Source organism: Ochotona curzoniae, unplaced genomic scaffold (genome assembly GCF_017591425.1).
Source record: "Ochotona curzoniae isolate NIBS_2020 unplaced genomic scaffold, NIBS_Ocur_1.0 contig_605, whole genome shotgun sequence".
NCBI classification, from domain to species: Eukaryota; Metazoa; Chordata; class Mammalia; order Lagomorpha; family Ochotonidae; genus Ochotona; species Ochotona curzoniae.
Window position 1 is genome coordinate 5,328,812 of NW_024466491.1, and position 14,127 is coordinate 5,342,938.

General features: G+C 58.3%; 1 protein-coding gene across 1 annotated transcript in view; it reads right to left on the bottom strand.

Moving 5' to 3' along the window:
• Positions 1–14,127, bottom strand: part of UNC13A (unc-13 homolog A) — a 39,761-nt gene that overhangs the window by 9,564 nt on the left and 16,070 nt on the right. The window contains exons 17-35 of the mRNA XM_040990253.1: positions 13,810–14,037; positions 13,245–13,386; positions 12,971–13,140; positions 11,770–11,885; positions 10,425–10,588; positions 9,917–10,067; positions 9,581–9,649; positions 9,147–9,236; positions 8,861–8,995; positions 7,619–7,752; positions 6,403–6,488; positions 6,163–6,289; positions 5,174–5,270; positions 4,856–4,999; positions 3,403–3,486; positions 2,891–2,968; positions 2,640–2,728; positions 2,191–2,343; positions 800–923 (exon numbers count right to left, since the gene is read on the bottom strand). Coding sequence (XP_040846187.1) covers positions 800–923; positions 2,191–2,343; positions 2,640–2,728; positions 2,891–2,968; positions 3,403–3,486; positions 4,856–4,999; positions 5,174–5,270; positions 6,163–6,289; positions 6,403–6,488; positions 7,619–7,752; positions 8,861–8,995; positions 9,147–9,236; positions 9,581–9,649; positions 9,917–10,067; positions 10,425–10,588; positions 11,770–11,885; positions 12,971–13,140; positions 13,245–13,386; positions 13,810–14,037 — 2,381 coding nt within the window. The remainder of the gene's footprint in view (positions 1–799; positions 924–2,190; positions 2,344–2,639; positions 2,729–2,890; positions 2,969–3,402; positions 3,487–4,855; positions 5,000–5,173; positions 5,271–6,162; positions 6,290–6,402; positions 6,489–7,618; positions 7,753–8,860; positions 8,996–9,146; positions 9,237–9,580; positions 9,650–9,916; positions 10,068–10,424; positions 10,589–11,769; positions 11,886–12,970; positions 13,141–13,244; positions 13,387–13,809; positions 14,038–14,127) is intronic.

Consider the following 14,127-nt stretch of genomic DNA (forward strand, 5'->3'; position numbering starts at 1 on the left):
GGAGGGGGGAATAAGGCACCGTGAGTCTCTCCGGAAGGCAGGGGGTAGGGGGGAGCACGTGGAGCCAGCACCGAGCGGGCAGACCCCTTGCCCTGCCCTGCCCAGCCCAGTGACAACATGGAGGCCTCTCTGTGGCCCCACCCACCTCCCCAGGACCCCCCAGCCCCTCCAAGCTGTGCTATCCACCCCACGCACTGGCTCCCCAGGCCCCTGAGGCATCCCCTGATGGGAACTCCCTCGTAGCACCCCTCTTCTCGCTTCTCACCGGGTAGCCTGATTCCTAGGAGACTTGGAATGACCCCTGACCTTGTGACCTTGGAAGGTCTCCATGACCTCTGGCTGACCCCTGTTTGGTCTTGGATCCTTGGTACAAGTTTACCCTTCTTGTCCCTCAAACGATCACCAACGTCCCTTGGACAAATCCACTGACCTCTATGATGTACATAACCTTGACACGACCTTGATCCCCAAGCAGACCTCTCTGTTTTCTGGGTGACCTCTGACCCCTCCTCCCCCAGCTCATGGGTGACCTTACTGGTCCCATGACACTTGACTGAACTTGACCTCTTTGACTTAACTGATCCTGGAATGACCTCATGACCCCGTGACCTCTTGGTGACTTTTGACCCACATGGGGCGCCTCTGATCTTTGGCTGGCTCCCATGGACCTAACATGGCTTCTGTTACGTTGGGGAGTCCTTTGCATCCGGTGGGCTCCTCGGCCGTCTAGGCACGGAGGTCCCTGCGTCCCCCAAGGAAGAGGGGAGCGGGGTTTCCCTCTTGCCCCTGGGGGCCTCACCGTCTGGTCAGTGAGGGGCGGGAGGACAATGGCCTTCTCCATCGTATTCATGACCAGCTTCCACAGCTCCTTCAGCACCCGCTTCAGCACCGTCTTCTCGCAGATTTTGGCGAAGAGGGTCAGGCTGGGGGCAAGGAGCAGGTCTGAGAGACGGTCCCAGTGGCCCCAGTCCATGAGGCAGGGAAGGTGCTGCCAGTGTGGGGAGACCCCTGGGGTGCCAGGCAGGTAGTGCGGTGTGCGGGGCAGCTGGACAGGTCATGGAGGTGGGGCCAGGCAGGTAGTGCGGTGTGCGGGGCAGCTGGACAGGTCATGGAGGTGGGGCGGGGATGGAGCTCACCCACCAAGAGGGGTGAGGGGCTCGTCATGAGGACGGCAAGGGCAGGAGGGGGTGTTCAAGGGACCTGGTGACTCTCCCAGAGTGGTGTGAGTGCATGAGGGGAGGGGACAGGAAGCCTGGGGGCAGGCAAACAGGGGGGTTGGGGCAGTGCGCAAGAGGAGGAGGAAGGGACTGGGCAGGTGGGTGGGCTGGAGAGGGAGAACAGCAAAGAATGCACGAGGGTTCACTGAGCGTGCATGTTCAAAGAGGGTGTGACTTACCACGGTACATCTCCCAACTGATTCAACGGGCATCAAGCCACCCCTCCTGCAACTTTCTGTAACTCTCATTTCGTCCATCCACCTTTCCAGCTTTCCATCATCCAACCATCCACCCAACAACCCACCCAACATCCATCCATTCACCCATCTATCCATCCACCTGCTCACCCATCTATCAACCACTCACCCACCAATCCACCCACCCACCCATCCATCCATCCACCTATCCATCCATCCATCCATGTATCCATCCACCCACCCACCCACCCATCCATCCACCTATCCATCCATCCATCCATGCATCCACCCATCCACCCATCCATCCACCCATCCATCCATCCATCCACCCATCCATCCACCCATCCATCCATCCATCCACCCATCCATCCATCCATCCATCCATCCATCCATCCATCCATCCATCCATCCATCCACCCATCCATCCATCCACCCACCCACCCATCCATCCACCCATCCACCCACCCATCTGCTCATCCACCCACTCATCCACCCACCTACCCACACATCAACCCACCCATCCATCCATCCATCCATTTAAACTCACTGAATCTTCACAGCATTTACCTTTAATCCTTGCCTCCACACCCACCTGCCCAGCCTTCTCTTCAGCCATCCACCCACCATCCTGGCTTACCCACCCATCCCCCAATGATCCACCCACCTATCTCTCCATCCCTTCATGCCTCCATCTACTCAATCCACTCAAGCAGCACTGAGCAGACATGCATCCCTTGGCCCCGCCACCTCAGCCCAGTCCACCTGGCCCAGCTCACTTGCTGTCCAGCAGGTCCATGATGGGCTGCAGGACGTTGTCGGCGTCCTGGGCCACGCTGCTGCAGGCGCTGGCCGGCACGTTGCCTGTGCCCTTCACCTGGCTCAGGATGTCCCCCATCTGTTTGACACACTCTTCGATGTGCGGCTGGAAGCTGTGGGTGGGTGGGGCACGGAGGGGAGGGGCTCAGATCAGACTCTCTTACTGGGGAATCAGTAAGAAAAAGGGGAGCTGACAGCAACGGGGAGGGCAGGGCACGTAACTGCCCCAGACTGGGCAACAGTAGGAATGGCCCAGGCACTGGTCTGCCCACACTGTTATTCCAGAGATGCAGCAATCCCAAGGCCACACAGGCGGGATCTGACCTCAGCTTTCCGTCCCTCTGGCCTTGACACCCCAGCCCAGGGGGGGAGTCGGGGTGGTACCCTCTTGCTCCTCTCCACCACGCACCTGGTGGCGAACACGCGGCTGAGTGCGTCCAACACATTGTTGAGCTTCACCTGAAGCTCCTTCAGGATGTCGCTGGCCTCGGCGTCCAGCTGCGGAGGGAAAGGATTGGGGCCGTTGGGCATCCTGGGAAAGGAGACTGGCTGGCTGCCCCCACTCCTGTCCCGCACCCTGCCTTGCCATTGCCCAGGCCCCGCCCACCCCTGTGCAGGCCCCGCCCCCTTCTGCGCCAAGACCCCGCCCCCTCACCTCACCTCTTTCCCTCCCATGGCTTCGAACATCTTCTCCAGCTGCACTCGCAGCTGCTGGGTGTTGTTCATAAGGATGCACGGCTGCAAAGGGACCGGGGTGCAGCTCAGGCCGCAGCTCAGGGCGCAGCATGCCCTCTGGTGCCCCCACCCACCACCAGGACGGCGGGATGGACCCCAGGCTTGCAGTGAGCCTGGAGTGCGTGCAGTGGAGGAGCTGGGCCCCCTGATGGTGCAGCAGTGGACCGGGGTCCTCCCCGACTTATTACTGCTGGTTCGGCCCCAGACTCTGATGGGTCCGCTATGGGCGGGTTTCACACACAGCCACAAGTCACTAACAATACATGGGGAGAGTTGGCCATGGCCTCACACACACACACACAGCCCAGGCAGTCACACACACGCACACACACAGCAGGACACATGCACAGGCCCAAGGGGATCAGGGCTCTGCTCGGTCTGCCCGGAGCTGGGGTTGCAGGGGAAGGGGCAGCGGTCCAGGGGTCCCCGTAGATCACCACTTTTTCTTTCTCCTTGGAGCAGTAGGAGGCGAAGTCCTTGGAGATGATGTTGGCGTACTGCAGGAGCACATTGCTGATGGTCTGTGGGGACAGGGCAGGGTCAGGGGCACAGGGCAGGGTCGGGGGCACAGGGCAGGGTCGGGGGCACAGGGCGGGGTCGGGGGCACAGGGCGGGGTCGGGGGGCACAGGGCAGGGTCGGGGGCACAGGGCGGGGTCAGGGTCAGGGGCACAGGGCGGGGTCAGGGGCACAGGGCGGGGTCGGGGGCAGAGTTGGGTCATGGGGCACGAGGCGGTATCAGAGGATCCCAGTCCCCAGGTTCCCCTCAAGATCAGGGAGTAACTATGACCTCATTAGCTCCTGAGACACATGGTTGGGCTGGGTGAGTCGCACACCAGGACGGCCATTAAAACCCAAGGGGAAATATCACCAAACAAAGACCACTAGATTGGGCTTTTTTTTTCAGGGTGCATAGCCACTGTGTTAACCCAGCCTCCACCCACAACATGACCTGATCCCATATCCAGTGGCAGTTCCCACATGAAGTCCCCAAGGCCAGCGCAGCCTGACACAGTTCAAGCGTCAACCCTCACACGCATGCCAAGACCCGCTCAGATGCCACATCCAAACCACAGTGGACGTCACATCAACACCGAGTGAAAACCCAACCCCGGGAGGCCCTGCTTCACCCATCATCGTCAGCTCGACGCATGACGGCCACCTCCGTGCCAGCCTGAGCCCCAACAGCAGCCCCAGCCCGCACACAGGCACCAACAGCAGCCCCAGCCCGCACACCGGCACCAACAGCAGCCCCAGCCCGCACACCGGCACCAACAGCAGCCCCAGCCCGCACACCGGCACCAACAGCAGCCCCAGCCCGCACACCGGCACCAACAGCAGCTCCAGCCCGCACACCGGCATCAACAGCAGCCCCAGCCCGCACACCGGCACCAACAGCAGCCCCAGCCCGCACACCGGCACCAACAGCAGCTCCAGCCCGCACACCGGCATCAACAGCAACCCCAGCCCGCACACCGGCACCAACAGCAGCTCCAGCCCGCACACCGGCATCAACAGCAGCCCCAGCCCGCACACCGGCACCAACAGCAGCCCCAGCCCGCACACCGGCATCAACAGCAACCCCAGCCCGCACACCGGCACCAACAGCAGCTCCAGCCCGCACACCGGCACCAACAGCAGCCCCAGCCCGCACACAGGCACCAACAGCAGCGTCATAGCCAAAGATGAGCTCCCAACCTTCTCTCCCATCCCATTTCTGACATAACCCAACCTGACCTTCAACTCAGTCTCCGCGACCTCACCAACCAACTTAGAGCGCAAACCCCAGTGTCCACCTCACTGCCCCTTGACCATCCCCGACTCCCTCCTCCCGGCGCTGGCCCTGCCCGCCCACTTCCGCCGCTGCCCCCTCAAAGGCACATCTCCCGCACCTTGGCGAAGCGCCTCATGTAGTGACCCACGATCTGCGGGTCGGGGCACTCGAGCTTTTTGATGATTTCAAAGCTCTGGTTGAGCTGGGAGAACACGTCCACCACGGAACAGGAGAACAGGGCGTGTTCCGAGGTCTGCTGGAACTGCAGGGGGCCGGGGCAGGTGCGGGGAAGAAGTCAGAGCTGGCTGACTCCAGTGTAGTGCTTCCCCTCACCCTGGAGCCCTTCCCGCCGCCCCCAACCCCACACCCCCGGAAGGTGGCCACGGGCAGCCACCCTGGCAACTGCTGGGTCCCTCCAGGGTCATCGCCGCCTCACCCCATCCTTCTTGTCACGCTCCAAGGCTCCGTGCAGGAAATCCCGGGACACTTCCTCGTTCTCATCCAGCCACTGGATGACAAAGGGCTCGAACCACCTGCCAAGACAGGGACGGCCAGCGTGGGGCCCTAGCCCTCGGCTCAGCCCGGTCATTTCCCGTGGTGTGAGGCTGTGTTCCCATTCTCCCACAGGCTCATCCTTGAGGGAAGGCGGGGTAGCACCTCACTCCATCACCTCGGGTCAACCAAGCCTCAAGTCACTTCACCCGTCGTCACACGAACAGAGTGGTCGCAGCCAGAGCTGGCTGGCAGCCAGCCTGGTTCACACGAACTCCGTGGGGGAGAACGGGGCACTTAAACGCCTGGCATGTCGTTTCTCAGGCAGCTCCCCCCCCCCCCGCCAGTGTACACGGTGTTGGCCTTGTAGGAGGGCTAAGAAGTCCTTCAAGACTGCTGTCTCAGAGTTCAAGTCCATGGCAAGGTGTGTTGAAAGATGCAAATACTGTGCTAATTCATCAAAGGCACGCGAGCATCTGTGCGTTTCGCTCTGCATGCGTAGCGGGGTGTTCAGAACACAGCCCCCCACTGAGGCTCAGAGTCAAACGGATGATAGGAAACAGCGCCTCCCACGGGCATTGCCAGGAACAACCACCCACAGCATTTGGTAACCGTTCCATTCTTCCACAGCTTGGGGAGTCCCACACCCCAAGTTCATGTGTGGGCGCTGGCACTTGGGACAAGTCAAAGGGCAGCTTTGTCAAAGGAAACGGGTATGAGATTTCTCTAGTGCCAGCTGACAGAACTGACCACAGGATTCAACCAGGCAGCTTCATAGGGGTTTGCAAGGGCTGCGAGCTGAGAACGTGGGGTCTGGAGCGTCCCCTATTGACCATGCCCAGGGTTCCCCTGACCTGTGCAGGGGGAGGCAGGCTCACACCACCTCTCTGGGTCTTCTTGTGGGACTGAGCTGGCGGAGGCCAGGGGACTTACGCGGGGTACTCGGGCACACGGTCCTTGAAGGCAGGAAGTTCAGCCACGTATTCGTTGTAGAGCCACTTGACCTTGAAGTGTAGGTTCATGTAGTCAGCGCTCTTACACAGGCGGTGTTTGTCATGCTCTAGGAGGGTGAGGGGCAGGGGGCGGCTCAGCCTTGGAGGGTCCACACAGTGCCACACAGCGGGCAGGCCACCCAGCGGGGGCCAGGGCACGGGGTGGGGGTGCGTAACTCACCCTCCATGGCATACTTCATGTCTTGGGCAAACAGATTCCACATCACCTCAGCGCTGATTTTGCCCACGTTCAGCTCCTGGGGAAACCTGGGCGAGGTCAGGGGTAGGCGGCCATGACGCCCTGGCAGGGTGAGGCCCCACAGCATAGGCTGCCATGGCCTCCTCTCCCCCAGGCACAAGGGCAGGGCAGGGCGGAGGGGTCTGCATTTGTGCTTGCTCACACACACCACCTCTAGGACTTCATATGGAAGTTCCACTCTTCCCCGACTCTCTACTCACTCGCCCTCCATTCACTTAGACATTGTCCTGAGCTGTGTCCGTCCATCTGTATTATTCACCAATCCATCCAGTTCCTAATCCTTTCATATATCACTCATCCCTCCACCTACCTAGCCATCTATCCATCATTCATCTATCCATTAGTTTACTTACCCATTCATTCATGTATCTCTCCACCCATCCACCCATCCACCCACCCATCCATCTACCCATCCACCCACCCATCCAACCACCCATCCACCCACCCATCCACCCACCCATTCATGTCTTCAGTCTTTTACCCAGCATGTGCCCATCTATGTGCTTACACATTCATCTATCCATTCTTCCGGCCATCCATGCTCCTATATTCTATCCATCCATCCATCAAATCATTCACCTCTTCATTCTTTTACTCTCCACCTATCTCCCCATGCATCCACTTGATTTATTTCTCCTGTCCATCCATCCATTCTTCTAACCACCCACCTACCCATCTACACATCCATTCACTTATACCCAGATCCACTCCTTCCATGCCTAGACATTTCCATTCAAATCCCTGATCTGAATTCCATTCAGAATCAACAAGAAGGCATTTTTAGGGCACAATAGCCCATGGACCATGACTGTATGCGTAACAGCACACATCGGCCCATGTGAGACACAATGTGGTGCAAATCAAAAATGTATTTGATGTGCAGCAGATGCCTGAGCAAATGCTTGTACATAAACAGACACACAGGCACAAAACGCTTTTACACACTTATTCATGTAGATCCACAAGACGCCAGTAGTTATGTCTGCACACTAGACTCAAATCTGAATTTCACACAGGTACAGCCAGGTTCACAAATCCTCTATAAACACGTACATGTGACCCCCACCCCCTTTACATGTATTCACGCCAAGTTGCGCACACTCAAGCAGAGGACTAACTGCACATACGGACAACTCACTGGTTGAGGCAGGGGGTGTAGGAATTTTTGTCTTCCTCAATGATGGACACGATGAGGGTAATCAGCTTAGACCAGAAGTCTAGGTTCTTGATGCTGGGGCCTTGCTCCTCTGCGGGCACCTCCCCCTTCTTGGCCTGAAAGAAGCAGGAGAGATGTTCGGCTCGAAGGGATCCCAGACAGGTGCCTCAGTGGGGTCCTTATTGAAGAGCAGAAGGTTCCTGAGTGGCCTGGGTGGGACGTTTGCCTAAGGAAAAGCAGAATTACTAAGATAGCTCATGCCCATACAGCTCTATTCACTTGGACCCAACTCAAACAGCTGAGGGCATATGAATGAAAATGGAGCTGAATGGAACAGACCCAATCTCACTCCAACAAATGCAGTGGAAATGAATGCAAATCCAGCTCACTTGGCTACAAGAAGTCAACCCTCCTGAGAGGTAATTTAATGGACTTGAACTTGGGCCAATGGCAATGTGAATGAAGTGGAATTAAACTGAACACAATGGAACAAGACTCCCACAGACTCCACTGGGATTAAACCTTATGATCTTACCCAAGAGCAGCACCAACCTCAAAGGAAGGGAAAGAAATTGATTGGAACCCAATTTCACTCCACCCAACCAAGCAAAGCCAATCCAAGCCAACCCCACTCAACCCAAGCCAACTCAATTCACCTCAACCAACCCAAGCCAACTCAATTCACCTCAACCAACCCAAGCCAACTCAATTCACCTCAACCAACCCAACTCCACCCATCCTAACCCTACCTAAGCCATTTCAACCCACCCAACTCAACCAACGCAACACACCAAGCCAAGCCAACTTAACCTACCCAACCTAACCAAATTCAACCCAACTCAACCAAATTCAATTCAATTAACCTCAACCCAACCCAACCCACCCAAACCAAATTCAACTCAATTTAAACTCAACCCAACCAACCCAAGCCAACTCAATTCAACCCAGCATCACTCAACCCAACTCAACTCAACCCAATCCAAACCAACCCAACTCGAACCAACCCAGTGCAACTTCATTGAACTCAACAAACTCCAGTTCTACCATCACCTCCAGCAAACATCATATTCAGGCCGATTGAACCCAACTTGGATAATCAATGGAAAGAAGTGTGATCAGCTATAGTCATTTAACACATCAGACCCTTCAGAATGGGGCCAAGCTGGGACTCAACTCAGGGCCTGTTTAACTTCCCCCACCCCTCCTTCTATCTGGGAGCCTCACCGGGTCCGTCTGGTACTCTCGGCTGTACAGCTCGTGACAATTGTTGAAGATGTACTCATAAGTGGAGTTGAGGCAGGCTTTCACACAGTCCTTTACCACTTGGCTTGCTCGAGGAGGGCTCTGCAATTCTTGGACCTAAAAGGAGATGAGCAGGCATGGAGGTGAAGTGCAGGCATTTCCCAGAAAGTGCAATAAGTCCCCACAGGTGGCAGGACACATAGCAGGAGTCGTGCAACCACGGCACTACTGAGCAGCAGATGTGGCCTAGCCCTTCCACAACTCCTACCTTCATACGGAAGAAGGTGATGCTGGTGAGGAGGTCCACAGTGGACTTAAGATCCTGCAGTCTCTCTGGGCTGCTGGCTGGGAAATTGTTCTGTTGGAAGCGAGAAGGGGAGGTGAGATGGAAGAAGAAGGCTGGTGGAGAATGGGAAAAGGCATTGTAACAGGAAGTAGGGCAGATGCAAGGGTCTTCAAGTTTCTGCAGAACAGAGAGTTGAAGATGACACGCTAAAGCAATGGGACGGGGGACAGGGGTCTTGCTTGGCTGCACTATGCATGTTGGAACAGGTACTGCTCGTGTGTAGACGCATGTCCCAAGGGACATGTTCCACCTGTTAAGATGGCTCCCCCCATGCACACGCCTGCTTGATCCTTCATGTTGGAGCACACACGTGTCTGCCCACCCCCTCTCTGCTGCCCAGCGATCTCGCTTCTCACCCGGTACATGGACAGGTCAATCCTCAGAGAGTTATGTAGTTGGTCCAAAAGCTTCACAAAGCGTTCTTTCTGGGGTGGGGGAGAGAGAGGATGTGTGGGATGGGTGGTCATGGGAGCCAGCCAATGAGGACTGCCACATGGTTTGATTAAGCACCATATATCATGGACCCAAACTCTCCCCACACCCACTCCACCCTGCGGAGAGAATAAATGGAATCCCAGAAAACAGAAGGGAGGTGTGCAAAGTCACACAGAGTCATGCTTGGGGACCCAGCAGTGTTGGGTCTCTTCTGCCACCCCTTCCCCTGTTCTGCATGCGCATGCCCCAAGACTGACCCCAAAGTTGGAGGCAGCAAAGCGGTCGGAGGCAGACACATTGGTGGAGGCGGTGGTGTGTGCGTAGTATGCATTGATGTTGGCCAGCAGTGTGCTCATAACGGCTGGCACCCCAGGACACATGTACTTGGAGGAGAGGCAGGCGAAGTGACTGTGACAGGGGGTACAAGGCACTGGGTCCAGGGTCCACCTGGATGGCCCAGGTCTCCCTGACCCTGGGATGCCTCCAGGCAGCATCTGGGAATGCTCCCCACTCCCATTCCCCAGCCACCCCCTGCCCTTCCCCATCCCATTGTGTCCTCCAAGATCACCTCTGCCGCCTGGTCCATCTCAGCAGCTCCATCTCTCATTCATGTTGCTCACACTTTCCTAATCTCCCAGGAAAGGGTGAGATGCTCTCCCACTACAGCTACTTCCTGGCCTGCTCCCCCTAAGAAGCCCTCCAACCCCAGGTATACCAATATCCATCCATGACCCCTGCCCACCCGCCACCGGCCTGCAGCCTCACGTCATGGCTTGGTAGATGGACTCTACACCGTAGCGCATGGCGAACTCATCCACAATCTCCTGGGCCGTCTCGTCATAGTAAACCTTCCAGGCGTCATCACCCTTAGCATCTGGGATCTTCACCACCCCATTGTTCTGCACGTCCGTCACAAAGTGGAACAGGTTCTGCCATTCGGGGGGAGGACAGGGAGGGAGAATGGGGGGCGGGTCACCATGGCCAGCACACGGCATCTGGGCATCAGGGAATCCGTTTCTCTCTGTCATCCTCATGTGTGCCTGTATCCATCTGCATTCCACCCAACCATCCATGAGTTTGCCCATCCATCCGGTCACCCACCTGACCACCTGGTCCACCCATCTGTTCATCCATAATACTAGTTCAACTAGCCAAGAACTCATCCTTCCACTCAGCCAGCCAACAATTTCAATCCATCCATTGTTTGTCTTCCTCGCTACTCACCCACCCATTTCTTCAGTTAATCCAAAATGTGGTCCATCCACTCATCCATCTACCCATCCATCCATCCATCCACCCATCCACCCATCCATCCATCCATCCATCCATCCACCCACCCATCCATCCATCCATCCATCCACCCGCCCACCCATCCATCCATCCATCCATCCACCCATCCACCCATCCATCCATCTACCCATCCATCCATCCACCCGCCCACCCATCCATCCATCCATCCATCCACCCATCCATCCATTCATCCATCCATCTATCTTCTTATTTACCCACCCACCACCATGACTCATCCTTCTTCCTAATGCCTCACCCATTCACCCCATCATCTTCCCGTATACACACATGCCCACCCAACAAGGTACCCATCTGCTCATCAATCTGCCCAAGTTTATCCATTCACTCAGCTATCACCAACCTACCCCTCTGTCCACCTGAGCGCCTATCCCACTATGCCCCCAAGACACTCATTCTCTCATCTACATTTCCAGCAATTCAATCACATGGCCTTTCAACCATCCCTTGGTCCATTGTCCATCTATTCATGTAACCCCAACTCAACTCATCTGTCCATCCACCTACGTAATCACCACTCATGGCCATCTGTCCCTCTCTCTACACCTCACCCATTCACCGCCCCGCCCCCCAGCCATGCATTCAGCAATCTAAGTCCTGGGGATAGTGTTGCCCCAAGGAGCAGCCTGGGCGTCAAGGAGCGAGCCCTGAAGCTGGATCATGATGGATGGATGGGGCAGGTCCACGTGACCTGGGAAGCCCAGGTCAGCACGGTCAGAGGGAGGCAGCAGAGGCGGCTGCAGGTGGCTCAGGAGGTCCCAGGGGACCGCAGGGTCGGAGCCAGGTACAATGGGGGACTGACCTCATGCAGGCACGTGTATTGAACATGATAAGGGGCCACTTTCTCCTCGCCCTTGATCTCCACACTGATGTGCAGCCGGATGGCGCCTGACACGGCCGATTTATCAGTTCGTTTGTCTGCAGACAGAGAGGCGGGAGGCGGCGGAGCTGTCGACTGCAGCCGGGTGGTTGTAATGTGCGGATGTGCAGGTGTGTGTGCGTGCACATGTGTGTAAGTCAGGGTGTGCTGTGTATGTGTGTACATATGTATGTGTGTATGTGTGTGTGTGCATATGAATGTGTGTGTGTGTGTGTGTGTGTGTGTGTGAGAGAGAGAGAGAGTCCACAGCCCCCTCAGGACCTGAACTCAAGCCCTGGGTGTTCTTTTGGATTAGCCGTCCCCCCACCCACTTCACGTCTCCTCCCTTAGACTAGAATTCCCTTCGGCTCTCTCTCTCCCAGCCCTTTGTTTCCGTACGTAGATGAAGTTCTGACGACCCAGCCTCCATCCTCAGAGCAGCCGGTCTAGACTCCACTCCTCCCCTCCCTTAGAGCGCTTGCAGCCTACCTCCCCCATCAGACAGCACCCCCGGATTCTAGACTAGGGTTCCCTTACAAGACCGCCCTCGTGAGACTGGATTCTGCAAGCTCAGCCTTCTGCCGTCTGCCAGAAAAGGCTCCCTCGTCTTCCGGGAGACCAGGAGGCCTCCCCGCATTAGACCAGGACAAAAGGTGCCATGTCTCGCCTGCCCTGAACAACTGGCTCCTGGGCTCTTCCGAGCCTGGGTACCGCCTATCCTCATGGGGGCTCAGACTGCCTTCAGGCTGGGGGCCGCAGACTCGTCCTCCACCATCAGATTGGGTTCCTCTGCCAAAGCCTCCCAAGCCCCTCTTTCCCCTGAAGACCCCTCCCCTGCCCTTCCAGGCCCCGCCTCCCCAGGGCCCCGCCCCCAGCCCCAGGGCCCCTCCCCTAGCCCCCAGGGCCCCGCCCCCAGCCCCCAGGGCCCCGCCCCCAGCCCCCAGAGCCCCGCCCCCAGGGCCCCGCCCCCAGCCCCCAGAGCCCCGCCCCAGCCCAGGCCCCGCCCCAGCCCCCAGAGCCCCGCCCCAGCCCCCAGGGCCCCACCCCCAGCCCCCCCAGGGCCCCGCCCCCAGCCCCCAGAGCCCCGCCCCAGCCCCCAGGGCCCCGCCCCCAGCCCCAGGGCCCCGCCCCCAGCCCTGCTCACCCAGGTTGTACCACACGTCCATCTCGCCGCTCAGCGTCCGCACCTCGATGATGGTCTGGCCCAGGAAGTCATCCGACTCCCTCTTGAAGCGCTGCTTCACGCGCGACTTGATGTCATCGTCCTCATCCCACACGCGCACCTTGATGCGGTCGGAGGAATTGTGACATTCGCTGCAGGGTGGGATGGTGGGGTGCAGGACAGTCAGGCATGTGGGACGGAGCCCCCCTCCGCCGTCCCCGCCGGCCGCCGGGGTCCCAGCCAGGCAGACACTCACAAGTGGAAGTTCTCCTCCCACACGGGGTTGAGGTTCCCATAAATGGTCTTGGTTCGCTTCTTGGTCTTGCCCACCTGCACCGTGACGTAGGGGTCACTCGAGCCCGTCTTGTCCTTTGCTTGCAAGCCTTGGGCGCAAACGACTGGAGCACACACACACACACACAGGCAACGCCTGGGTGAGGTGTGTGTCCAACGCTGCCTGTCCCAGGGTGGGGTGAAGGGACCCGGCCGCTGACCAGGGCTGCTGGAGACCCGGGCTGGGTGCAGGGACATGTTGGCATGGGGGAGGCCTCATGGATCCAAGCGGCTGCCCGCTCTAGGCCATCACGCTCAGGCTCCCACGAGGACTGAAGCCTCCCCCAGTTGTCCAGGACAACACTGGCTTCCAGATGTGCCCCAACCCTGCAGTCCCTTCTTCTCCGTCTCAAGTGCTTTGAAATGCTTGTTCCAGGGCCCACTCCATGGAAGGGGGAGGGCTGAGTATGGGGCGCTCGCTGGGCACGGCCGGACCCGGTCCCCCACAGCACGGGGAGGCCGCAGCGGCACCTCCCGGCGTCCCTCACCCGTGATGCTGATCTTGGCTGACCACTTGGACGTGCCGTCCAGCACGCTCTGCTTCACGGCCTTCATCTGCTGCGTGTGCGCGCTCTTGGTCACGGCGAAGATCTCCTGGATGAGCTCGAAGATCTCGGGCTTGTTGCGCTCGCGGATCTTCATGCGGTCTTTCAGCACCATGATGATGTTTTGCGTCCGGTCCTCGGCCCCGTGCTTGGAGCTCTTCTCGGCGGCGCCTGCGGACACGCCGAGGCCTCGCTGTCCTCTCCTCGCGGAGCCCGGGCCCGGCACCGACGCCGGCCGCGCGCACCCGGCTCAGGCCCAGC